Below are 25415 nucleotides of genomic sequence, written 5' to 3' on the forward strand. Positions count from 1 at the left end.
TATGCTAATATTGAGTGTGCATATTTAGGGCTATTAGTCTGAGCGGCCGACAGACACAGACACACAATCTAAATGGAAACCCGCTCCTGGGTCAGGGCTTGCTCCTCACCATGATGCTCTTGTACATGTTGCCGTTATTGTCTTCCACACTGATGCGGATGATGCAGGTGTCTTCATTCTGTTGGTTGTAAACAGGAGGCAGCACAGTCGAGGTAATGGACGTCACCGAGACAGAGCGCTTGTGGATTTTGGGGTTGTTGTTGCAGGACGGAGGGGAGGAGAGGGGGTTGATTAAGGAAGACATCCCTGAGGAATTTGTGTCCATGGAATGGATAGAAGAACAGGATGAGGAGGACTCAGAGAGCTGGAAGAGTAAACACACCCCAGAAGAAAACAGATTAGAACGCTGGCCAACAGCTTTGCAATTTTCAAAGCAGAGGTAGATATCAAGACTGATAGACTGCAGTTATTTCCTCCACAACAGCCCACAGCACACATGTGTCTCATCCCTGGTGTAAGTACTCTGAGTCCCCATCAGTGGTAGATGCCTATCGGTGACTCAGTGTGACCTAATCACTCTATAAGCACGTGAGGCAAAGCAGTTCTATTTCCCTAGGTTTTAGCTGTTCTTATAGAAGTTAACCAGCAGGTGGCAGCAGACACCAGAAACTGGAGGCAATATGGGTTCCCAAAGAAGTCAGAAGCTTACGGGACTGGAGGAAAGCCTTGCCAACGCAGTTGATTCAGTCCTACTGCAGTCAGATTTCGTAGTGAGAGAGAAAGTTCTGTATTTTTAGAACTTTCTAAGAGAAGTACCCCAGATTATACGGCTCTGCATTGAATATTAGTGCTAGAAAGGCCTTGGACATCAACTAGTCCCATACCTGTTCTGCTGAGGAACCTGAGACCCAGGGAGAAAACTGGGGCTCCAGGTCCACACAGCTAGTTGACAGCACCCCTAGAATAGGAACCCAAGCTCCCTGATTCCCACTGTCGAGTTCCCAGAGCAAGCACATGGCCAAGGCTCAGCCTGTGGCTGATGACAATAAGATGAATCAACATAGTATGCTGCTACCTTGGTATGTTTAGTACTGTGAGGCTTATCATGAACTTTCATATTATCTTATCCCATTTTAATTCCACAACTGTCTTGTGAACAAAATGCAGAGCATTATAAAGACGAGGAGAATAAGATTCAGAATATAAAAGTGACTTGCTCAAGGGAAATACAGCCTTTAAGCAGCTTCACCACTTTCCACATTTGCTAGTAGAGCCAACTGTATACATTTTCATGATGTGTATCAAGGACAATTAAGAAATGGAGTACTACAGTTAATGTGCTTTTCTGATTAACTACACATTTCTCATCCATGCAATACCAATAACCAAAGAAAGAAGTTATTGGAAGAGGTACTTTTAAAAATCATTAAACTGAACCATTTAAAATACCCATTATTATTGTAGAAAATTATAAAGAATTTCCTGGAATGACTTAAGCTAAATTATACCATGTTAATCCTATAAAATATTCTGGAAGTCATTTATAAAATAAATAACATTTCTTTCATATTTATCTGCCTTTCCATGGAAACAGTATAGAAGTTGAGCTTTCTGGTTATCAGGCTTCTGATTAAAATGGAGTCTATTATCTTATTTCCTGTAGATTTCCTCCTGTGGCATAACTATACATTCAGTTCTATTGCATAGTTAGTTTACAGCCAGCCAGCTGATGTGACAATTCTCATGGGTAGGGGTCTGATTGTGGCTCTATCATAATATGGTTCAGTTTTTGTTTTGGTTTTTGGGTTTTTTTCTTTCTTATGTTCCCAAATGAATCAACTTAGTGGCTCAATTTGAGGACTAACTGATGATAGATAAGTTAATAGCATAAGTTTCTTTGCAGATATATTAGTTAAGGGGGTGCATTTTCCAATTATTCATTCAATTTTTTTCACCTTCATGTTCCTCTATCCAAACTCTATTTCCTTTGTTAGATTTTTCTATGATTCTAGTGACATTTATAGTTAAGATAAAGCCTAGAATATGCCTGGGTTATAGCAGCTCTAAACAGACTGCCTGATGAGCCCCCAAATTCCTATTGAGAATTTAAGAAGTGAGGAGCAAGTGAAAAAATCAATATTTAGAAATCATGATCAGGGGAATGAAGAAAGGAATGCAAATAAATTACACTTCACCCTTAAGAGCAACCTCACAGTGCAGCCTGTGGAAAAGGAAGAATGACAGTCTGGAGGACTTTTGGAGAAGGCGGCTGTCACAGGCTCTCAGGTCAGGAAGGAAGTGTGGAGGTCAGCTCAGTCCAGCTATGTGCCAAGCAGGAGAATCACGAGCCTTTCTAGCTAATATGCAGGGATTGTGCAGTCCAGGAGCTACTTGCATCCAAGTGAATCACTGATGTTTAAGAAATGTATGACTCTGAGAGAGGTTCATCCAAAGAATAAAGAGCCATGACTTCTGCAAGAATTTAAAAAGCCAGTCTGATGAGAGATGAGACAAAAAAGATGAAGCAAGGGATGTGCAGGAGAAAGCACACTGGGCTTCTGCATAGTTTTAAAAGGTACCATTTGGACCAATGTACATTTCCACTATGCCACAAGGTGTGACTGTGATTCCATCTCCTTCCTGGAGAGACAGGGAGAAATCCCACAATAATGTGGGCAATACCTCAGTTATTACTTTCCTACAATGTCTACCATCAGAAATGGAGCCTATAAAACCTCAGAGGCTGTGAAAAAGTGAATGATGAGACTGCATTCCAGATTTTGACAAAGCTAATTTGTATGTCAAGTCACGAAGAATGACTACATCCCGGGTTGAGGAAAAATGCCTTTTGAGAGCATGGCCAGTCCGTAGGTGTCCACGAAGGCTTTCTTTCAATATTTAGAGCATGAATGATTGTATCCCCTGGATTTCAAAGCAGAAAGCTAAGAAATCCAACTAGAGCAGCAAATTAGTCATCTCAGTTTGATGAATCCTGAATATGATGCTTTTCCTGGATTGGCTACATTATGACAAAGTCACTTGAGGGTTCCAGGATTACCACTGTTGTTTTAACACCATGTGAAGCAACACACATGTCCCCTTGAAGAGCAGCAGATATAAACCAAGGGATGAAACCATTGCCAACATTCTACCTTACTGACCTAACCATAAGCTAAGGAGCCAGAAGTCACTATTGAGTAAGCTTGGTTAGCCAGAAACCTTCCCCAAATGGTGCAAATTCTAGTTATGTCATAGTTGACTTTCTGATCCAAACCCTTCAACCAACAGATTGAAGCAGATGTGTACAGAAGATTAACACTGATATTGGTGGGGTGCGGTGGCTCATCCCAGCACTTTGGGAGGCCGAAGTGGGTGGATCACCTGAGGTCAGGGGTGTGAGACCAACCTGGCCAACATGGTGAAACCCCATCTCTACTAAAAATACAAAAATTATGCGGGCATGGTGGCACATGCCTGTAATCCCAGCTACTCAGGAGGCTGAGGCAGGAGAATCCCCTGAACCCAGAAGACAGAGGTTGCAGTGAGCCAAGATCGTACCACTGCATTCCAGCCTGGGCAACAGAGTAGTGAGACTTCATCTCAAAAAAAAAAAAAAAAAGAAGACTGGTCTTAATTAAGATCTTAAGATTAAGATATTTTGGTTTTTAAATTTTTATTTATGCAGTCACAGAAAATAGAAACTCGACGGAAATTCTTTTATCACCTCTCATCAGTTTCCTTTTTTCCAACATGGGAGAATGTACCCTTGTTACCAATCCCTCATCTTCCCCTGCAGCTGTGCCCTTTGCACTGTGATTTCAGAGTTCCTCCCACTAAAACTGGAGCCTATTTCTCTGCTTCATTTACTTATGTGGAATGTGGCCACATGATTACTTTAGCCAATAGAATGTTGGTTGATACGACTCAAGTAAAGGCTTGACATATGCTTGCGAGTGGGCTTGCCCTCTTGCTTGTCCGTCTTAGCATGCTAAGGGCATGCCCTGGGTAGCCCGTTACTCCAAAAATAATGAGAGGCAAGTGGAACACACCTGGACCAAATCTGTGGCCTAGTGTCAAGCCCAACCTAGATCAGCCAACCAGCAGATACATAAGAGAGATAAATAGTGGTTGTTTTAAGTCACTGACTTTTGGAGTGGCATGCAATGCAACATTATTGTGATAAATGCTTGGCTAAGACAAAATATGGCACCAAGAACCTGACACATCTCCATCTCTGACTTTTTGCTCTTTCTAAGTAGTCCTACTTCCCCTAAATAACTCCAGTGCCTTAAGAGGTGGGTATAGAACAATATTTCAAAGGCCAAATGAATAAACAAAACTGCTTAGTGCTTTTACACCTGTTTCTATTAGTAGTATGTCCCCAAATTGAACTCTTCTTTTGATGCCTGTTCGAAACATGACTTTCAAAATACTATAGAGTGATCCACTTAAAAACAGACATTCCTTGCTGTGGTGTGGCAAAGAGCATGTAGGTGCCTGCATTAGGAATTATGAGAAGGGTTGAGTATATACCTTTTTTTGAGGCTCATCAGGGGTGTCCATGGGAGTAATGGAGCCCTCCTCAGCCTCTGAGTGGTTCGACTCGCAGGATGACACGCTGACAGAGTCCATGCTTTCACCAGAGCTCCCGCTGGCAGTGGACTTGGGCTGCTCTTTGGTGGGAGTGGGACTGGTGATCATGTCAGACCCTAGAAACAGTCTGGAAAAAAACAGAATGCCAAGCATTTGGGCTGTTACAAATCTGGAATCCCTGATTAGGCAAATATTTTGTGTTGATTAAGCCCTTGATGTTTTTTCAGTCTTGTGTGTTCTGTCATTATTATTTTAGGAGGACATTTGCTATAAAGTTTCTAACAAATAGTAGTAAACATCTTGTCCCAAAAGAGTATTTCCAACTTCAAAGAACACATAGATTATTCAGTACTAATCTGAAGTCTTTCTAGGTCAATGGTCCTCTACATTTTAACAGTCTATGGACCACCTTGGCAGGATCAAGATACCATCACCATACCCCCATCACTTCCTACCATAAAATGATCTTCACAGGCAAAGAAGGGATGGCACTGCTTTGGGTAAGAAACCAAGGAGGAAGACTTCTATTTCCAACAATCTGTGAACTACAGTATCCTAAATGCTTCCTCTATAAAACAGCTAGATAAGAAATATTAAAAACTCTTTTTAGTTGAGCTTGCAAGATAGGAAGGGAAATCCCTACAGGCCTTAAGTGAAAAAGGAACTGAAAACCAGAAGCACGCGAGCTAGTTCTGCAGCTGCTCTGGTGGGGGAGTGGGAGGCCCCAGTCTTGGCAAAATAGTGATGTGGGTTTTAATGCACACCCAGGGCCCAAAGATGAGGGTTTCTGTTTATGAATGGTGAGGAGTTAGAACCAAAACTATATACAGCCAGGGCCCACAAAGGGCTATACCCTTACTAAAAAGATAGGCCAGAAAAATATCTTTCTACTAGCATAGGAAGACAACAGGGAGACTGTTCTTGCCTGAGCATGGAAAGAAGAAAAATGTCTCCTATGAAGTCATGTGTGAGCTGGGTCTGTGCCTCACTCCAATTTGCTATTTATGTGGTCTATGGGGTTAGAAACTCTCAACCGGTGACACCACTAGTAAACTAGATTTTTTCTTAAAAAAAAAGAAAATCTTGCTGGAGGGATATACCTTCAGCCCAGGCTTCAGAGAATCCCCTGATAAAGATAAACTCGTGATACAAAATTACAAAATACACACAAGGAAATATTCCACTGAAAGAGAGAGCCAACAGGCATAACAAAAAGCAGGCTTAGACTCCTGAGAACTTCAAATTTGAGAACTGTCAGAACAAAACTAATAATGTGCTTATTCATCCAACAAATATCTGCATGTCTACTATAAGCCAAGCTGCAAAATAAGTATGTTAGGAAATATTAAAGACATAAAAGAAGAAATTGAAAACCGGAGCTCAGAGCAAGACATTCTAATAAAGGAAGAAGATAATTTGAAAAACATTTCACCTCTAAGTGAAAAGGGTGGTGACTTAAACTAAAACCTCAGTGGAAGGATTAAATAACTTGAAGAAAAAAATCATGAACTAGATGACAGATCTGAAGAAAATCCTCAAAAATCATCATCAAAAGATAAAGACATAGAAAGAACAGTGAAAAGATATGGAGAAAGCAGTAAGAAAGCCCCACGTACGTGTAGGAGGAATTCCAGAAGACATGGAGAGGATGGAAGAAGGCCCATATCAGAAGAGATGGTGGCTGAGAGGATTCCAGAACTGGTGAACCATAGGAATCCTCCCATCCAAGAGCCATGTCCTGAATAGGGTAAGACTAAACTCCCACTTAAACTGGTATATCAAAGACAAAAGAAATTCTTAAAATCAGCAGGGGGCCAGGCACAGTGGCTCTCAAAGTGCTTCCAGCACTTTGGGAGGCCGAGGCAGGCTGACTGCCTGAGCTCAGGAGTTCAAGACCACTCCAGGCAACGCGGTGAAGCCCCATCTCTACCAAAATACAAAAAAATTAGCCAGGTGTGGTGGCATGTGCCTGTAATCCCAGCTACTTGGGAAGCTGAAGCACAAGAATTGCATGAACCCAGGAGGCGGAGGTTACAGTGAGCCAAGATCACTCCAGCCTAAGCGACAGAGCAAAACTCTTTTGAAAGAAAGAGAGCGAGGAAGGAAGGAAGGAAAGAAAGAAGAAAGAAAAGCAACAGGAGTGGGAACATAAAACAGAGGAATAGTAATTAAGCAGATACCACACATCTCAAAAGTAACCATGGAAGTCAAAAGACACTGAATAATATCGTCAAAGTGCTGAGTGAAAGTAACAGTCAGTATTGAATTCTATACCCGTCTAATATAATTCTACGAAGGAGGGCAAAATAAAGACTTTCTCAGACTAAGACTGAGAAGGTTTACCGTTAACAGATTTACACCACAAGTAGTGGTAAAAGGAGGGCGGGAGTCAGATTAAGAAGGAACGGCATGCAAGGCAACTAGCACGTGGGCTGAACCTAAACAAGTACTGACTATAAAATAACAACAATAATAGAAACAATGAAGGAGAACTTGATTTTTTATTAAATATTTTCGGAATTATATGCTTGAATTCCAAGAGCTCAAGCATATTTTTGCTCTGCCTTATCTCTACCCTGCTATCTCCAGCCCCATTTTTCCTGTCTTCCTTTTATGACCCTCCAAGCATTACAGGAGCATTACAGGGACTATAGAGGTATGAGCTAAACTCTGATCACAGAAGCAAAAATAATGCCCTTTCTTACTGCTTCATAAATTACAAAGGTAGATCTTTGAAGGATGTCAACTAGTGGTCCTCCATCCATTATCTCAGAGTCTCTAGGGTTCTTCCATTTCTACAATTCAGTAAGGTCCTGCTTTGTCCTGCATTGTGAAGGTTCATTCTGGCTCAGTAGTAGGCATCTCTAACTTTCAAACTAGGCCTAAGCACCCAAAGTTTTCCCCAACCTCTTTGGAATGATGAGCCATTGAATGTGGGAACAGCAAAAATGCATTTCCCAGATTTGTAAACATGCTAAGAAGATCATGAAATCTTTTGAAAAATAATGGTATGCAAACACCCTTGTATGTACAAGAAATAAGATGGGGGCATATGAACTGCTTTCATAATAGATGCCCAAACTCAACTGCAGATACCAAGGGTTATCCCAGCAAGATTTTTACTAGTAAGAGATGTACTGAGTGCCTACCACACTTTGTGAAGGGCATAGCACCCTCACAGTCCTGCCCTCTCTGGATTTCACAGTAAATGTTTTCATAGGACTGACCACTTGTCTGTGTCAGTGAAGACAGAGGATCCAGGGGTATTAGAGCTCCCACCACAAAACATATAGATCCCGGGCTTGGAGAGGAGTACAGAGAAGCAGTAGCATAGAAATGAGGATGGGGAGAAGGCAGGAGGATAGAGGTAGCAGGACGCAGGATTAGGCCTGCCTGCATTGAGAATTTTTGTTTTTTTCCTTAAGAACCTCTGACTGCCATAGTGGGTCCAGAAGCTCCCAATTCCTTCTGCTGCCTCAGTGAGTAGAGTGGACACCCAGGATCCCCTGCATGTCTGGACTCCTCTATCAGGGAGCTGATTCCCTGTGCACATGCCAGTCTTACCAGCTGACAAGGCTTGGTCAGGCCCCTCAGATTATCTCAGTAGTTCATTCCCCCATATCTGCAAAGATGAAAAGACAGCAAGATACTATGAAAAATTCTCCTCAAGAGCTGACTCCAAAAGCTCATAAATCTAGAGTTCAGCAGGGCCAGGACAGTCATCTGAACAAAGAGAGGGTGAGCAAAACAGGATGATCTTCCAGATGCTTTCTACTAAAGCGCATGTTCCAACTCACCCACAATGCCTCATACCACCCATATCACCTGATGGCATATAGCAGCCTGCGTGGCCGCTGATGGTGGGAGACCTTGCTATCCACATCCAGCAGAGGTCTTTATGTTACACCGGGGACATGGCAACACTCAAGGTCATGTGCCATCCCTGCCTGTGTCTCAATGTGACTCACTGAAGTAGGTGGAGAGACAGTGCTGGGAAATATCAAATGCCCATAAAGACAGTCAGAATCCTGATCCCCCCAAATCCTCAAAAAGATATTAACTGATTCATTTCATTAAAAATAATGGTGGTTTTTCAGGCACATATTGAGAGCTAGGCACTGCATATATATATGTATGTGTATATATATATGTGTGTATAAATATATATATATATTTGTTGTTGTTGTTTTGTTTTGTTTTGTTCTTAGAGACAGGGTCTCGCCCTGTCATCCAGGCTAGAGTGCAGTGGCACAAAAATAGCTCACTGTAACACTGAACTCCTGGGCTCAGGCGACCCTCCCACCTCAGCCTCCCAAGTAGCTGGGACTACATGCGTGCACCACCATGCCCAGCTAATATTTTAAGTGATATTTTTTTGTAGAGACAGGATCTCACTACATTGTCCAGGCTGGTCTCAAACTCCTGGCCTCAGGCGATACAACTGCGAGCATGATAAGACAAGGTTCCTGTTCTCAAGTTGCTTACATTCCACTGGAGGAAGCAGCTAGTATGAATGAGAATGAGGGGTGGACAGCAACATTAGAAAGGGTTCTCTCTTGGCACATAACATTTTTGCTAATATTTGAAGGAGCCAGTCATGAAGAAAGAGCATTTCAGGCCAGGCACAGCCAGTGCAAACGTCCTCAACACTGGTGAACAGAGGGCAATGTTGTAAGAGAGGGAAGTCTGCAGGTTAAGTCATGTAACGCCTAGTAAACCAGGATACAGAGTTTGGGTTTTATTTTAAAATAAAAGCTACAGGGGTTTTTATACAGGAAGCAACATAATCTGGTGTACATTTTAAAAGACAACCTAGCTATTTAGTGGAGAATGAATGGTTGGGTAAGGGGCAGCCAGAAGACAGTGAAGATGTTACTGGAGTGATTCAGGCAGGAGAGAATGGTGATTCACAACAGAGAGGGGAGTGGAGAAGAATGGACTCAGCAAATGCTTTGAGTTCATGACAGAAGGATAAACGGCTTAACAAATGAGCGGAGTGCTCTTCACTTTCACCCTGGCTCAAGGTCATCCTGTTGAATACATCTCCTCTCACGACTCTGATGGCACCCTCTTGGAGCCCCAGAACCCCCAGGGGACACTCACAGGCTGAGTCTCTTCACCATGCTCTTCCGAGGCTTGGGCGAGGTGGTGCTGGCGTCAGCAGCTGCTTCAATCTCACATGACAGGGCATAGCTGAGAAAGAGAAGGGGGCTCCATGAGGTCAAAGTTAGAGAATTGAAAAACACACTTAAATTCACATGATGTCCTGGTTTTGTTTTAGAGAAGGCTCTAATTGTTCAAAGTAAAGATATATACAAATGTTGTCCTATCATAAACGTCAGGGGGTACTGACGTCACGGCCCGATTTGACACATTTATCTTATGTGCTTCCTCCCTCACCTCCACTGGCACATGGATTGAGGCTATTTAGTTCTGCGTGTTTCAAATACAAGGAAATATGCACTTTGGCAGCATCAAAAACTAACTCCATTCTGATCATTCTCATCCCACTGCTAGGCCAGTGGAGGAATCTTCCTTCCTCTACTACCTCCCCCTCCTATTTCTTCTCTATTACCTCCTTCCTACTATTTTGTATGTGTGTTTGTGCACACGCACAAATGACTTAGTTTTATCTAAAGAAAATGAAGAGACTTTTGTAATCTATCTGATCTTCAATGAACAGACATAGGCAATTACATTACTGATAAAGATATATATATATCTATTTATTTATTTTAGTAGAGATGGGGTTTCACCATGTTGGCCAGGGTGGCCTACAAATATTTTTTTAAATTTTTAATTGCCAAAACTTCCTAAATTAAAAATGCTCCAGATTCAGACCTCTATCTGCCAGGCAGATATAACTGACACAAGCACAAGAGGAATTTATATGTGATTCCAAGTGCCTTTTATGAAAGCTTGTAGCTGTAGACAGTAGATGTATTTCGTTACTGAGTAGGTGGGGAAGGGTGCCCAACATTATACAGCCATCTTCAGAGCTTAGGCTGTAGAGCCGGGCAGACCTGAGTTTGAATCCAAATGCTGTCATTAATTCATTCAAATATTTCTCTAAACCTTAAGTTTTTTTTTTTTGTAAATACTTATTTTGCTGTCAATTTCACTCTCCCTTATGATAAACTTCCAAAGAAATCCCCTGGGCTAGGGTAGGGATGGGCCAACTTCTTCTGTAAAGGATCACATAGTATTTTAGGCTTTGTGGGCCATATGGTCTCTGTTGCAACTACTCAACTCTGTCTTTACAGCATGAAAGCAACCATAGATGAGATGTAAATGAACGGGCTGTGTTTCAATAAAACCATATTTATGTAGATACTGAAATTTGAATTTCAAATAACTGTTTCGTGTCACAAAATATTCTTTTTTTGTTCCCCCCCACCCCAATCATTTAAAAATGTAAAAACAGGCAGTGGGCCACATATGGCCTGCAGACCAATCTGCCAACAAGCGAGCAGGCTACAGGACAGGGACGTGCTGAGCCAGCAGGCAGGGCACTCAAGTGAACATGCCTTTCTATGCCCATCCCACTATTTTTAAACTGTTCTTTGTGTCCCTGCCACACCTGAGTTATCACTGTTCCTTCAAATGCCAAACATGTCAGGCCACCAAGCTTTTGCTTGTGTTCTCTCTCGGTCTGGAATGTTCTCTTCCGGTTCTTATGGCAAAATCTTGTTTCTCCTTTACAGCCAGCCTGAATATTAATGCCTTTATATTTTCCTTATCTTCCCCAATTCTTCCCATAGGTTTTGTAGGAATGTAGTTACCCATCATATTTCAATGTTTCATGAGTCTCTCAACCCCTCTAGGTTGAAAGCTTCCTGGAAAGCTACCATCAATTAACAGGAATGACAAACACAGTGACAATGGTGGTGGTGATAACGCTGAGGACAAGCATTCTAACAAAGCATTCCCACATAAGATCTTAGTTACGCCTCACAAACATTCTACAGATGAGCATCCTTAAGATAGGGAAGAACAAATGACTTGTTCAAGGTTACAAAGATAAATAAGTGGCCAAGCAAGAGTCTGAAAGTACATCTTGATGCTATCACCTCAGCCTTTCCTGCCACACCATGTGCCTTTGAAAACCAAGGACCTGGAACCTAGCAGCTGCTCACTAAATAGTTGTTGAATAAATGACCCAGCGAGGTATTAAATGCAGCATTTTTCTTGCCAACACTTCAGTTCTACCCCGATGAACGACAGGTGATCCCACCTCTCCTCCTCTGTCAGGAGCTGCTGCCTCTGGAACCACTGGATGAACTTTTGGTCTGGGGTCATGCAATAGCTGTTGCAGGCAGACTGTAAGAGCTTTATCTGGGCAATCACTTCAAATTCCTAAAGCAGACAGAATACCAAAAATTAAAAAAAAAAAAGACTGAATAATAAGGCCAACCAAATATAGAATCTTTCAACATGAAAATATACCACATTAGGATAAAAGATGAAGAAAACCATCTAGGAGGATTCTGAAATACTGCTTCCTTAAAAATAAAGGAGCTAACTAACTCTTAAAAATTCTAACTAGAACTCTCCAAAGTCCTTGTATGCTTTAATTTTTAATCCTCTTTTCTCCTTGAGAAAGCAATTTGTATAAAACAAGCTACCAAAGCAACCCAAACTAGTCACTACGTTAAGTTACAGTGGCTTCCTTTTTCTCTTTTTCACTTTCATCCTTGGAATAGAAAAATGATTTTTAAGGTTTTAAGTACTTCATAAAATATATTAATTTCTATTCATATTTCTTAAAAAAAAGAAAAGAAAAGAAATACTTTAAGTCAGGGAGCTCCCAAGATCCCCATCCCCATCTTCCTCAACCTTTACCCCTCAATAAATAAGTTTTGGTAGGGCTGAGTATCTAAACAGTCCTAGGTCTCATAAAATTGAATGTTTAGATTTCCTGAATCCTTGGGTTTTTACTACGCCACTAAATCATTTAACTAAGTCTTTTAAAACTCACAGAGAGGCAAGTACATAATTATGTTGAAAATTATTTATACTTATTTGGATGTTTCAATAAAAAAAATTTAAGTCAGCAATGGGTATAAGCTTTAGGTTTAGGTTTTACAGTCAAACTTTCCAGAAGTTTAATATCCTAGTCTAAAAAGGAAAGAGATTACCAACCACGGTTATTCTGAAGTTAAATGACAGAGAGGGGAACTGAGGGGGCAATAACTGAATTTATTATCATTACAGGACATGACAGAAGTAACTCAAGAACTGGTAGATTCTCCAAGTCTCAACTTGCCATCCAGTGACCTCGGCCCTTGGTCTCAGTATCCTCAAGGAATATTTACCATCATGCTAAAGAAAAAAGTATCGTCTATATGGGACAAAAAATTTACATTTGTCCAGGTTAGTATCTTGTTCTGATAAGCCCAGCTTGGTTTAGCTCCTCTATGCCTTTTTGGTTTTAACTTCAACGTCATTTTCTCCTGGAAGTTTCTCTGGCCCTACAAGTTGGAGATAGATACCCCACCTATATACTTCTCTAACACCCACTACTTCTGCTCACAAACCCTTTTCAGGTTGTATTATAACTGCCTATTTATTTGTCTACCTCTCTCCTGGATAGTGAACTTTATGAGGGCAGGCAGCTCTGTTCTTTCTCTGCTGTAATTCCCAAACCCCCCCCCATGTTAGGTAGACAGTCAATATTTGTGGAATGTGAAAGTACTGAAAAATAACGAGAGTACTACAGGGTGAAGTTATTATTTTGCTCACTCATTTTCCTTTGGGTCTTTTAAATATCTATTTAAATATGCCATTTGAATATGAAAATCACAGAAAAATTTCAAGACTGTTTTATCTTGAATAGCACAGTTCAGAACTGTGCTATCCACAGAAAGACTGAAATTGATGTTGAGCACACCTTCCTATGCTGACATGAAAGGGAAAGAATAACTACCTACACCGAAGACGAAGACCATTTCCTTTCCTCTCTCGAGTAGACCCACGAGAGTTTACCATCTTTATTAACTCTTCTATGTCATTTACTCATCAGAAACCCCTTATCCTTAATAGGGTAAACCTGGTTTTTATTTTAATTGGCAAATTAAAAAATTGTTTGTATTTATGGTGTGCAACATGATGTTCTGAAACATGTATATACCGTGGAATGGCTAAATCAGGCTAACTAACATATGCATTACTTCACATATTTATTTGTGATGAGAATACTTAAAGTCTACTCTTAGTAATCTTCAAGTATAAAATACATTGTTATTAATTAAGTGGCAAGCCTGCTATTGCTGAAGCTAATTGTAAAGGAGATAAGGAGTGGGCAGGGAAGAAGTGTGGGCTTTGGGGCATCAGGACAGGATGAGAACCCTGGCTTTGCCACCAAGAGATTCTCGTCCAGTAATTTAATCTCTTGAGTCCTAGCTTCCTCACCTTTGAATTGAGGATGATAAAACCTACCTCATAAGGCTAGTGGGGGATAATGTATAGGAGCATGCCAAGCAAAATGGTATATGATAAACGTTCAGTAGGTGCTAACTCATTTTTTTCTGCCTCTACAAAAAAACTTAAGTCCCCATTTCTTTCATTTTTTTCATGCTCAGACAAAGGAAACACAGCCAACAACTCTACTTACCCTTCTCCTTTTCTCAAAGTTTATCAGTCCACCCTAAAATAAATTTTAATAAAAAGAGTGAGCAACCAAGCTACTTTAAAACACAGCCATATGTTGTTGTAGGTCACATTAAAATAGATCAAAGGGGTGATAAAGTCACAATTATCAATGATCCTATAATTACGACTACTGTGGAAGAAGAGAGTCCTGTTTTGCTTTTAAAAAAATTATTATTATAAGGCAGGATAAGCAGAAAGCCTTCTCTTGAAATGTCTGAAACCAACTAAAATAGTAATGATAAATAATTACAAATCAGGATCCAAAGACACTTGCAGAACCAGTAAAGATAAAAGCTTGAGTAAATATTCCATTACACTTTTTTCCCTTACCAAAAGCAACTAAAACAGATGGTCATTGACTCATACGGTTTATCAAAAGGGAAGTCATTTCTCCATAGCATCATGAAAAGTTAAGTTTCAATTCTTCATCCCCTCAGCTCCTATTCTCAGTAGGCTGAATTTAACTTCTAAATCTTTGGTTACTCCCCAGAATTCCCCAACACTGATGGGTGTTTCCTGAGATAAGCTGAGAAAGAGGATGTGAAGAGACATAGAAGTCAGGAGATGCAAAATGAATAAATGTGTCCACAACACTGTGGCAAATCCAAAGGTAGGTAGATCTATGCAAAGTAACTTCTACTTCTTCTAATTAAGATACAATAAAAGCAGGCTGGTTGCATATGATAACAAGGGGGTAGTATATACTGAAATATGCAAGCAATCTTTCAATTTCATTTCAAATTTGAAATTTCTTCTTCACTTAATATTTTATTGCTGCTACTAACAAGTTGTTTATCTGAGTTTTCATGTATTTTCCCTTTCAGAGAAGATGGGGGATGAAGGGAGTAGGGGTAGAGAGAGGGGGAACAGAGAGAAAGAGGGACAAGGGGACAGAGAGAGAGAGAGACAGAGAGAGAGAAAAATACCCCACAGCAGGCAGCAATACAAAAAGAAAAGCATATTTGAAAAATCACAAATTTGACTAACTCTCTACCCCACCAAGTAGTCCTACTCAACATTAAAGTCTTGTGGGGTTTTTTGTTTGTTTGTTCATTTGTTTTTGTTTGAGACCGAGTCTCACTCTGGCACCTAGGCTGGCACCTAGATCGTGCAATGACACGATCTCGGCTCACTGCAACCTCTGCCTCCCGAGCTCAAGTGATTCTCCTGCCTCAGCCTCCAGAGTAGTTGGGATTATAGGCACCTGCCACCATGACCGGCTAATTTTTGTATTTTTATTTATTTATTCTTTTTCTTTTTTTTTGAGATGGGGTCTTGCTCTGTCACCCAGGCTGAAGTGCAGTGGCGCAATCTCAGCTCACTGCAACCTCCGCCTCTCGGGTTCAAGCAATTCTTCTGCCTCAACCTCCTGAGTAGCTGGGACTACAGGCATGTGTCACCATGCCCGGCTGACTTTTGTGTTTTTAGTAGAGATGGGGTTTCACCATGTTGGCCAGGGTGGTCTCGAACTCCTGACCTCATGATCTGCCTGTCTCAGCCTCCCAAAGTGCTGGGATTACAGGCGTGAGCCACCACGCCCAGCCTAATTTTTGTATTTTTAGTAGAGACGGGGTTTCACCATGTTGGCCAGGCTGGTCTTGAACTGACCTCAGGTGATTCGCCTGCCTTGACCTCTTAAAGTGCTGGGATTACAGGCATGAGCCATCGCGCCCGGCCTTAAAGTCTTATTCAAACCCAAACCCACTCCTTCATAAGCCCTGTTCATCACAACCCCTCATAAGAGTTCATTGTGGGCCGGGTGCAGTGGCTCAACGCCTGTAATCCCAGCACTTTGGAAGGCCAAGGTGGGCGGATCACCTGTGATCAGGAGTTCAAGGCTAGCCTGGCTAATATGGTGAAACCCTGTTTCTACTAAAAATACAAAAAATTAGCCGGGCGTGGTGGTGCATGCCTGTAATCCCAGCTACTTGGGAGGCTGAGGCAGGAGAATTGCTTGAACCCGAGAGGCAGAGATTGCAGTGAGCCAAGACCGCGCCATTGCACTCCAGCTTGGACAACAAGAGCAAAACTCCATCTCAAAAAAATAATAATAATTGTCATCTCCCATGTTCTCTCAATGCATTTGTTTGAATTTCTATTATTACTATCGTTCACTGCTTATTTTGATATATTAATTACTTCCACTGGATTTTGAGCCACTTCTGGTGTTACTCTTTGGTGTTATTCTTTGTATTCCTCCTAACAGCTAGCACAATGCCATGTACTTTTGGACCTTCAAAAGATACTAAGAGAAGTTAACTACTCTTTAGGGTATCCAGTGGGAAGGCTGCAGGCCCGATCACACCACCCACATGGAACTCACCTCGATGTAGTCCTGAAGGGCAGTGTCAAGCATGGTCAGGTCAGTCAGGAAGGTGCCCAGGTAGGGCACAGTTCCCTGCATCACACCCTGAAGAGCATCCAAAGCAAAACTGTATTTATTGTTATTGAAAAGTTGAGGGGTTTTAGGAATCTTCAAGCTGGAGCAAATGGATGTATTCAAGGCCTAACTGCGGGCCAGTGGTGCTAACCTCCATGAATAACATTTTTTAAATTTCTAAACAAATAGGATAGAAACTCCATGATCTAATATCTAACTTGTGAAATCATGAAAACCAAGCCACAAAGCCAGGAGATCATACACATCTGTTCAAAAGTGTTGACTGTGGGGTTTATGTTTTGCTTTGGCTCAAGTGAGAAGGATGTCTGTTCTCTTTCAGAGCATGGGGACATTCCTGGTAGTTGGGGATGGCACTGGATAGTCATTGCCTCACCATTGGCTGTTGTACACAGAGAAGTATGTACCACAAAAGCATGGGGCATCACTATTAATATAACCCCTTGGGCTAGACTTGGTGACTAACTCTCAAATAATAGAGGAGGGAAAGAGAAAAACAGTAACTTCTGAGGAAGAACCTGGCAAACTCTTCCTTAACCAAGTAATAAAGATCAACATCATTCGTGTCACCATCAACATGACACCAGATGTCACGCTGAAACCATTCATTCACTCCTTGATGTGATGTGATGAGAAGGGCACTTTGTGATATTCTTTCTAAAAATCCAGAAGCTCAGTCTAATCACTAGAAAACAGCAGACAACCTCAAACTGTGGAACATTCTACAGAATACCTGGATAGACCCCTTAAGACAACCAAGGTCATAAAAAACAGTCAAGAAAACACTGTCGTAGACCTGAAGAGACAGGGGTGACAGACAACAAAATGCAGTTGGTATGCTGGATTGGGTCCTGGAACAGATAAGAAGACACTAGTGGAAAACTCGTGAAATCCAAAAAAGTCTAGATTTTAGTTAATAGTATTATGCCAGTGTCAGTTTCTTAGTATTGACAAATGTGCTATGGTTTTAGAAGATGTTAACAATGAGGGAAACTGCACTTCTAGCTTTGCAGCTTTTCTGTAAATCTAAACTTATTCCAGAATAAAAAGTTGGAAATGAAGGTGGAGGCACTTCTACCTACAACTGCAGGGATACACTATATTCATTTCACTAAATCTCCTTTAAAATCATCTCTCTTCTTCAGTAAGCCACCAAGGCACTAAACATCCTAAAGGAAAAGTAAAAAGCGGTCCCCATGGATCCCTTATCCTAAATCTCATCAAGCCAATTCTGGAAATTTTGGCAGAACACAAAGCCTCAAACAGGGTAAAGCCAGGCTGCTTGACATGAGGCTGGCTGCTTCCTCAGCCAGAACTGCTTTGTGAGGTTCATACCAAGGAGGGTTTTGTCCTTCAGGAACTCACTGTCAGCTGCAGTGTGTCCTTCCCATTCTGTGTACAAGGTCTCATCCTGTACTAAAATAATCTATTTTTTTGGTAACAGCTATTTTCAGCTTGTCTTTGAACAACCAATAAAGTTTGTAACACTGTGAATGTTTTATAGGCTTCATGTTGCAGAAGAGTCCTATCATTCAAAAACATTTCTTACTTACGTTGAGCTTTCCAAAGAAAGAGAAAACCCTCTTAAAGCAGAATATTTAGAGTTTGTCAGTCTCTAATCTCCTCCCTCTGGTCTTCCACACTTTATGCTAACAGTCAGAAGTTTAAAATGAAGCTAAAGTTGATAATACCTATCTTTCAGTCTTCAGGAGGGAGGCATGACGCTCCTTTAAATATTGAAAAACTATAAAGATTTGGTTAGCCTTGGGATTAGTAAGGAGAGCTGGGCAATGGCTAGAGGGTTTAGAACAAATGAAAAGATCTCTGAGTACAAGGACCAGGGCCCTGTGGAGAAGACACTCTTTCTCCCTGGTCACCATGTATCAGAAGCTGACTACAGTAGGAAGCTCAGGAGGCCCTCAGGCCAAGGTGTAGCAGCTTCTAAGTGCAGGAGGGGGCGGAAGAGACTGTAAGAGGGAGGAAGTCGACCTGCTGTAGACTCCCCCTCACCTTCAGAAAACAACTTTGCCAGAAAACAGGATTTGCCACCCAGTGCTTACTTCCTACTAGTTGAATGAGGGTAATCATCTCTCTCCTATAGACCTCCCAGGGCTGCTGAGAACAAATGGGGTAGAGAATAGGAGACCCTTTCTGAAAGCCTGGGTGCCCTGTTGACTGAAGGTGCCAGTGCCATGTGGGAGCCCAGACGCACACGGCCCTTCTCCTCTGTGAGCTGTCAGGGAAGACGAGGGCCAAACATACCATGTCCTTCTGGAGCTGCAGCCGCCTCTGGGTACGCTTCTGGTTTTCTTTCACACTGCTGTCCAGGTTTGCAAATTTTGAGGTTCCTTCCTGAGAAACAGAAATGCATACAGAGGGAATTGATACAGGATGCCACAATGGTAAGAAGTAAAGAGGCATCTAGTTTCTCGCACACAACCCTGCATAACTCTCGCTCGGAACGCCATGCAAAATGAAGAGGCCTCCAGCAGGCTCTCACGATGTATATTATGCAAATACTTGGCTGGCTTGTTGCAAGTTGCCTATTTATAATGAGGCTGGTGGACTTGGATTTTCTTGTTCTTCCCCCAACTTTGTTTTTTTTTTTTTTGAGACGAAGTCTCACTCTGTTGGGAAGGCTGCAGTGCAGTGGCGCAATCTCAGCTCACTGCAACCTCTGCCTCCCAGGTTCAAGTGATTCTTCTGCCTCAGCCTCCCGAGTAGCTGGGATTAGAGGAATGCGCCACCACCTGGCTAATTTTTATATTTTATTTTATTTTTTGTTTTTAGTAGAGATGGGGTTTCGCCATGTTGGCCAGGCTGGTCTTGAACTCCTGATCTCAGATCATCCACCTGCCTCAGCTTCCCCAAGTGCTGGGATTACAGGCATGAGCCAGCCACCACACCTGGCCTTCCCCTTACTTTGTAAGAAGATCACCTGATTTGGTTATGAAAGCAATCATCAATACAAGCCAGGCAATTCTCATAAATGAAGACATTTTTACAGATCCCAAATTAAACTCAAAGTAATCAGATATCCTGAAAACAAAGATCGACTTCCTCAGTACATTTTGTGATTTCTCGATCTTGGCCTTAAATGGATGTGCCAGCATTCTGTGAAAGAAAGGGACTACTTCTGTAGCATTTCTTAGCTAAATGAAACTTTTGCACTGGAAGTTTTCTGAGGAAGTCCAATATTGTACTACATGACCAATCCATAAAAGTCGAACTTTCACACATCCCCAGCCCCCAGTCAGTTCTTCTAAATTGCCTCTCAGGTTTGGAACTCTTACAAATCAATCCTTCCTCCTGGTGCCTGAGGACACATGGCTACCCTTTCTCTCCTCCTGTCTATTGTAACAACAAACTCTTCGATATAATGAGTAATCATGAGTTTGCTGACTGAACATTAAGTGCTTTTGCGGTTTTGGGGTCTTGTTAAGTTCTCATTTTCCAGGAACAGCATGAATGGGGGGGTAAATTGCACAATTCAGTAGTATATAACTTCTACACTAGTTTTTCCTTAGTCACTTTTCCTGAGATTTATGTATTACCACAGCACGTGACCTTCCACTACTGTACAACCACAAAAGGGTTTTTTTCAGTGGTTTGGCCTTGCCGATAGTGATAGAGCATCAACATGTTCCATCTCTCAGCCTTAACTCAGGTCCCAGGTACACTACTGGGACAGAACCCACTGTGACTCATTATCTATTTAAGTTCTTCCCATCACAAATGATAATAAAGAGAGCTACTATTTAATGATCTCCCATTCATAGTTTTTCCCAGGGATGAATGAAAATAGCCTATACTGGACATGGCGGCATGCGCCTGTAATCCTAGCTACTCAGAAGGCTGAGGCAGGAGGGTCGCTTGAGCCCAGGAGTTCAAGTCCAACTTGAGCAAGATAGTGAGACCCCACCTCTAAAAAAAAGAAAGCAGCCTAATATGCGCCTTTCCTGTGCTAGATAGTTGTGAGTCCTCCGAAATTCTTGAGAATTTGCTTAGAGTGAGAAATCAATTATGTCTGACTTGAATAAGAGTGCCCACCTCTTTCCAGTGTGTAGGTCCTTCTGGTCTCCCTCCAGTATGTCAGTTATGGGCAGAGGAATAATGTATCATAAGTTATTGTAGACATGGCTAAAATTCCTAAAGAGGATTTCTGAAAAGTTCAAAGGCTCCTAAGAATCACAGAATAACAGAGGTGAAAGGGATCTCAAAAGATCACTTAAGACAACCTCCTCATTAGATAGGAGAGAGAAACGCCTGAGATGGGGAGCTACAAGACTTGTTGATTCCATGACTTTATGATTTCATGAGAATGAGATTCCATCCCTGCTAGAGATCTAAAAAGACCGACGAGTCCCTATTATTCCAAATGAGGTGTCAACTGAAAATCCACTTACCTGCCACATCCAGCAGTTTCAGTTTTTCCTTTCTCAGCCCCAAATCTCCTACTCTGCAATGTCACACAACACCAATCCCTTGAACCTTCTTGAAAGTTTTCATAGGTTTTTGTGACTGTATCACTCATTCTCTCCCCCTGCCTCCTCTGCTGTTCTCATATTCTCTTAGTGATTCTTCTTCTTGTCAAAGTTATCCTCTTGTTTTTTGCTGTACTCATGTCTTTGGAAATACTATCCAATCTCATGATTTTAATCATCACCTATGTTTGGATAAATGCCAAATCTCCCTCTTCCTCCATCAATCTCCTTCTCCCTCTCTCTCTCCTTTTATCTCCCCCTCTGCCCTTCTCTTCCCTCTCCGTCTCTTAGTGCAAATGGCTTGCTTAAGTCTCACCTTTTCTTTATAACCATCTTTAGCAGAGTTCAGCTACCCTCATCCATGCTGTTCTTGGGCTTCAGAGGGCCCTCTTCTACTAGGTCTAGATGGAACTTGTCTACTAGACTCTGGATCCATCTCCATAAATGTTGGTTAACTTAAGCTCAGTAGCTACCAGCAATTATAGCTCAGAACTGTCACAGTTGTAACAGATTCTTGCTCTAACTTTGAGTTTAGCATGTTTTGGAGTGTCACTGAACATACGTCTCCATCAGGGTTGAATTTCTGGGGCTTTCTAGCAGTCCTTTATATAAAGTCAACCGAAAAAATTCTTACCAAGAATCATGAGAACCAAGATTTGGTGGCATTCTGCTTTCTTCCCTGATGTCTTGAAATTTCCAGACTATAATTCACCTGCTTAGAATTACCCAGGTTTCAGAAATCATAAGGACATAGCAGGTTTAAGATAGTCTTTGAGAGGAAATGAAACATTTTTTAAAACAATTAAAAGGAAAACCACAGATTTTTGCTAATTATCATGTTGCCTGGGCCATATTATATAAGTGGCACGTTACATCTTCCCAGAAGAAGAGAAGTTAGGTCATTTAAAACTAAGAGTCCAAGAATTTGAGACCAGCCTGAGAAAAATAGTGAGACTACATATCTACAAAAAATAAAATAAAATAAAACTATTATATTGTTACCCAACCATAAATCCGTATAAAACCAGGAGTAACACTAGAAACAGAGGCCGGTAGTTTTTCCTAGTGACTCTTTTGAGAAACTAAGTACCTTGTGATTCCATTTAAAAAAAAAATGTGCTGACAATTTACACTCAGAATTAGACACTTCATATGAAGAATGATTAACAAAAATGACTGGAAAAGGACCTACAGATATACATGGACTGCCCAAAGCATTTCACTATCATTAATGATAATGCACAGACCACATGAATTCACAGCCAAGTTTTCCATTTCTTTGGAATTTGAGTCATATCTATAAGAAATTTAATTTAGAGTACGGGGGGTAACTTCTGCATTTAAGAAAGGTTTATGGGATCTTTAATGTCTAGATACAGCTTCACTTCTAAGCCTTCAGCCAGAAGGCTGCTACCAGGCAATGAGCTGCACAGTATTCAATTTATCTACTTTGGAAGGAAGACTCAGGACTGTTTGGATTTGAATGTGTGGCTCCAGTTAGTCTAGCTTCGTACTGCTGACAGGGAGACCACTAAGCCATCTCCTTCCAGCCAGATGGGTTTCCATTTAAAGTATGCAAAGCCAGGGGCATGTGAAGCAGGGAGTAACACGATCTCAGTAATGATTGTTTAGTGTGCAGTTAATCAGGTAGTGCAAATCCAAAGTCAGACATCAGCACATACTGCCCTTCTCATATCACCTACTCCAAGAAGGGCTAATAGTGGGCATATTGTTAAAAAGTCATGTGAATGTTAAGACCCATCAATTCATGCAGCCAAACAATGCTTCTGAACACTTACTGCATGCCAGGCACTGGTTGGGCATTAGGGATACAAAGTGAAAAGATACATACAGCCCCTGCCTGCAAGAGGCCTACAGACCAGTAGAGAGACAGGCAATTGCAATAGAGCAAGTGATAAGTGCCAGGACAGAGAAATGACAGCTTCTCCTGGAGCACAGACCTGAGAATGAAGGAAGGCTTCCAGAAAAGGAGGAGTCTACACTGAGACATGAAGGATAAGTAGGACATAGGACAGGAACAGTCATGAAGACCTTAACAAATGCCCTTATAGGATCGACTAACCTAAGGGTTAGCACCTGGATGCCTTTTCTTACTAACCCCACCTCTACCTGATTTTCACTCCTACTCCAAGTATCTTCCCTAAGCTCAAATATGCAGCTTATTCTCTATTTATTTTCATTTGTTATGCATACTTTGGTTTTACATGAATATAGCTCACCAAATACAAAAAATAACTTACATTTGCATAGCACTTTCAAGTATTTTACCATAGTGAATCTTCAAAACAATTCTATGAAGTCAACAGACCAAATACTTTGATTGGCTCCCATTTATAGAAAAGGAGATTAAGGATAAGAATCACAACTTTTGATTGCCCAGTTCAGGACTTTCCCCTATGGTAGGACCTATCACACTATTTTATAAATGTTTTACCTCCCACATGAGACTGTAATCCCCTTAAGATCAAACACTGCCTTTAATATGGTTTTATCCCCAATACCTAGTGGGTGCTCAACCAATATTTACTGAACTACTAATTTACCTTCTCTATGAAGCTGGATCTGATCCATCCTGCACCTTACTCCAAAAAGGTCAGAAGAAATAGCTTTATGTCTTGGTGATAAAAGCACAGGTTTTAGAGCCTCACCACATTACGTTCATATTTTAGCTCTACTACCTATTGGTTGTATGCCTTAGGGCAGGTTATTACCCTCTCTGAGTCTTGGCTATCTACAAAATGATGATGATAAAATCTACTTTATAGAAAGACTATGAGGATAATATTTGGTCTATGCTAGTTCCCCTCTGATGGTTGTTCACAACCTGTTAGTTGTCTTTATTTGACTATTTATTCTTGTTGTTTAGTGTCTATATACCCCAATTAGATGGTAAACTCCAGGAAACAGTGTTTGTGTTAGTCATCTTCATATTTCTAGAAGCAGGTTCAAAGCTTTACAAATATTAGGCATTCAACAAATGTCTGGAGAGATAAAATGAACTAAGCTATATCTTTACCTAGTGTGTCGTTCAGAAGTCAGCACTTACTTGGTGTTCAATAAATACTGCTGACTGACAGATTGTGCAATTTAGTCCAAATAAAGGATGTGGAATTGCAGGCAGGCTTGGCCTCTGTCATTCTAGATGTTTTGCTGAGAAGGAATATTCCAGGGCCTCTCACCCACCTAACTGCCAGCACTTGGTATTTGCAGAGTAGCTTGTTAAGGAGGTACATACACATATGAACTCAAGTTTCACAATCTGCTTGCATAACAGGCAAGCTAAGGGAGGTAGAAAGAGAGAGCTCAACTGGACTTAGAATTTTCTCAGCCCCAAGTTTCTTAGATTCTGCATTTAAAAAAATTTTTGCCTTCTAGTTACTTTAGGCTTTCTTTGGAGTTGAAGGAACTTAAGGAGCCCTCACACTACTCTTCCTTGAATGGATTCCAGAGCTATTAACAGCACTACACAGCAGCCTCACTAAGAGCCTCACCTTCATCAGTAGTTCTCGGCTGGTCAAATGGTTATTATGGTCTGAGAAGATATCTGAAAGTTCTTCAAACATCAGCATTCGGTCCCTATGAAAAGGGATTAAGAAAATATTAACAATGAAGAGTTAGGAATAACCTGACACTTTTGGCCCAGCTGTCCTCAGGACTCATGTCTAAGGAGGGACTGTGCTGATCTCAGGGTTGGTGGGTACTGTAAGCACAGATAAGGCCCATGATTTTTTTTATGCGGGATGGCTTTTTATTTCCTTTAAGGTGGACTTGGCCACCCCTGTGGAGAGAGGTATATTTCCCTAGCCATGCATATTATAATCATAAAAAAGGATTATTCAATTGGGGCATCAAGTTGTTCAATTAGGACATGTTCTTCTCAGTGAGTTAAACAAACAAACAAAAAAAACTGTTACACACACAGAGCCCACAGATCTGAGAGGTCATCTTGGCCAGGCCCCTAAGTTTAGAGATGACGATGCCAGAACCAGGGATTTTCCCAAATTTCCACGAATAACTGCTGAGGGTTGTAGGTATGGAAGCCAAATTTTCTGGCTCACAGGCCACTATTCCTACTCCCAGAGTCAGAGAATGGTGGAACCGGATGGGCTCTGCAACCAGAGGTGGTGAGTTCCAATTGCATCTCTCCACTCACTTTCTGAATGATCCTGGACAAGCTGCTTAACTTTCCTGAGCTTCAATGTTCTCACCTCTACAAGGGAAATATGACAGTGCTTTTATGGGACTGCTGGGACAGTGAGTGAAACCAC

General features: G+C 41.4%; 1 protein-coding gene across 6 annotated transcripts in view; it reads right to left on the bottom strand.

The window, feature by feature from the left end:
* RGL1 (ral guanine nucleotide dissociation stimulator like 1) overlaps positions 1–25415 on the bottom strand; it is a 291692-nt gene that overhangs the window by 11701 nt on the left and 254576 nt on the right. For all 6 annotated transcript variants that reach the window (XM_016933982.4, XM_016933977.4, XM_016933978.4 and 3 more), the window contains 8 exons: positions 24639–24723; positions 18905–18994; positions 16568–16654; positions 14207–14239; positions 11828–11949; positions 9697–9786; positions 4534–4720; positions 110–364 (listed from right to left, as the gene is read on the bottom strand). In XM_016933982.4, the coding sequence (XP_016789471.1) occupies positions 110–364; positions 4534–4720; positions 9697–9786; positions 11828–11949; positions 14207–14239; positions 16568–16654; positions 18905–18994; positions 24639–24723 (949 nt within the window). The remainder of the gene's footprint in view (positions 1–109; positions 365–4533; positions 4721–9696; positions 9787–11827; positions 11950–14206; positions 14240–16567; positions 16655–18904; positions 18995–24638; positions 24724–25415) is intronic.

This window comes from Pan troglodytes, chromosome 1 (assembly GCF_028858775.2).
Source record: "Pan troglodytes isolate AG18354 chromosome 1, NHGRI_mPanTro3-v2.0_pri, whole genome shotgun sequence".
In the NCBI taxonomy this organism is placed as follows: Eukaryota; Metazoa; Chordata; class Mammalia; order Primates; family Hominidae; genus Pan; species Pan troglodytes.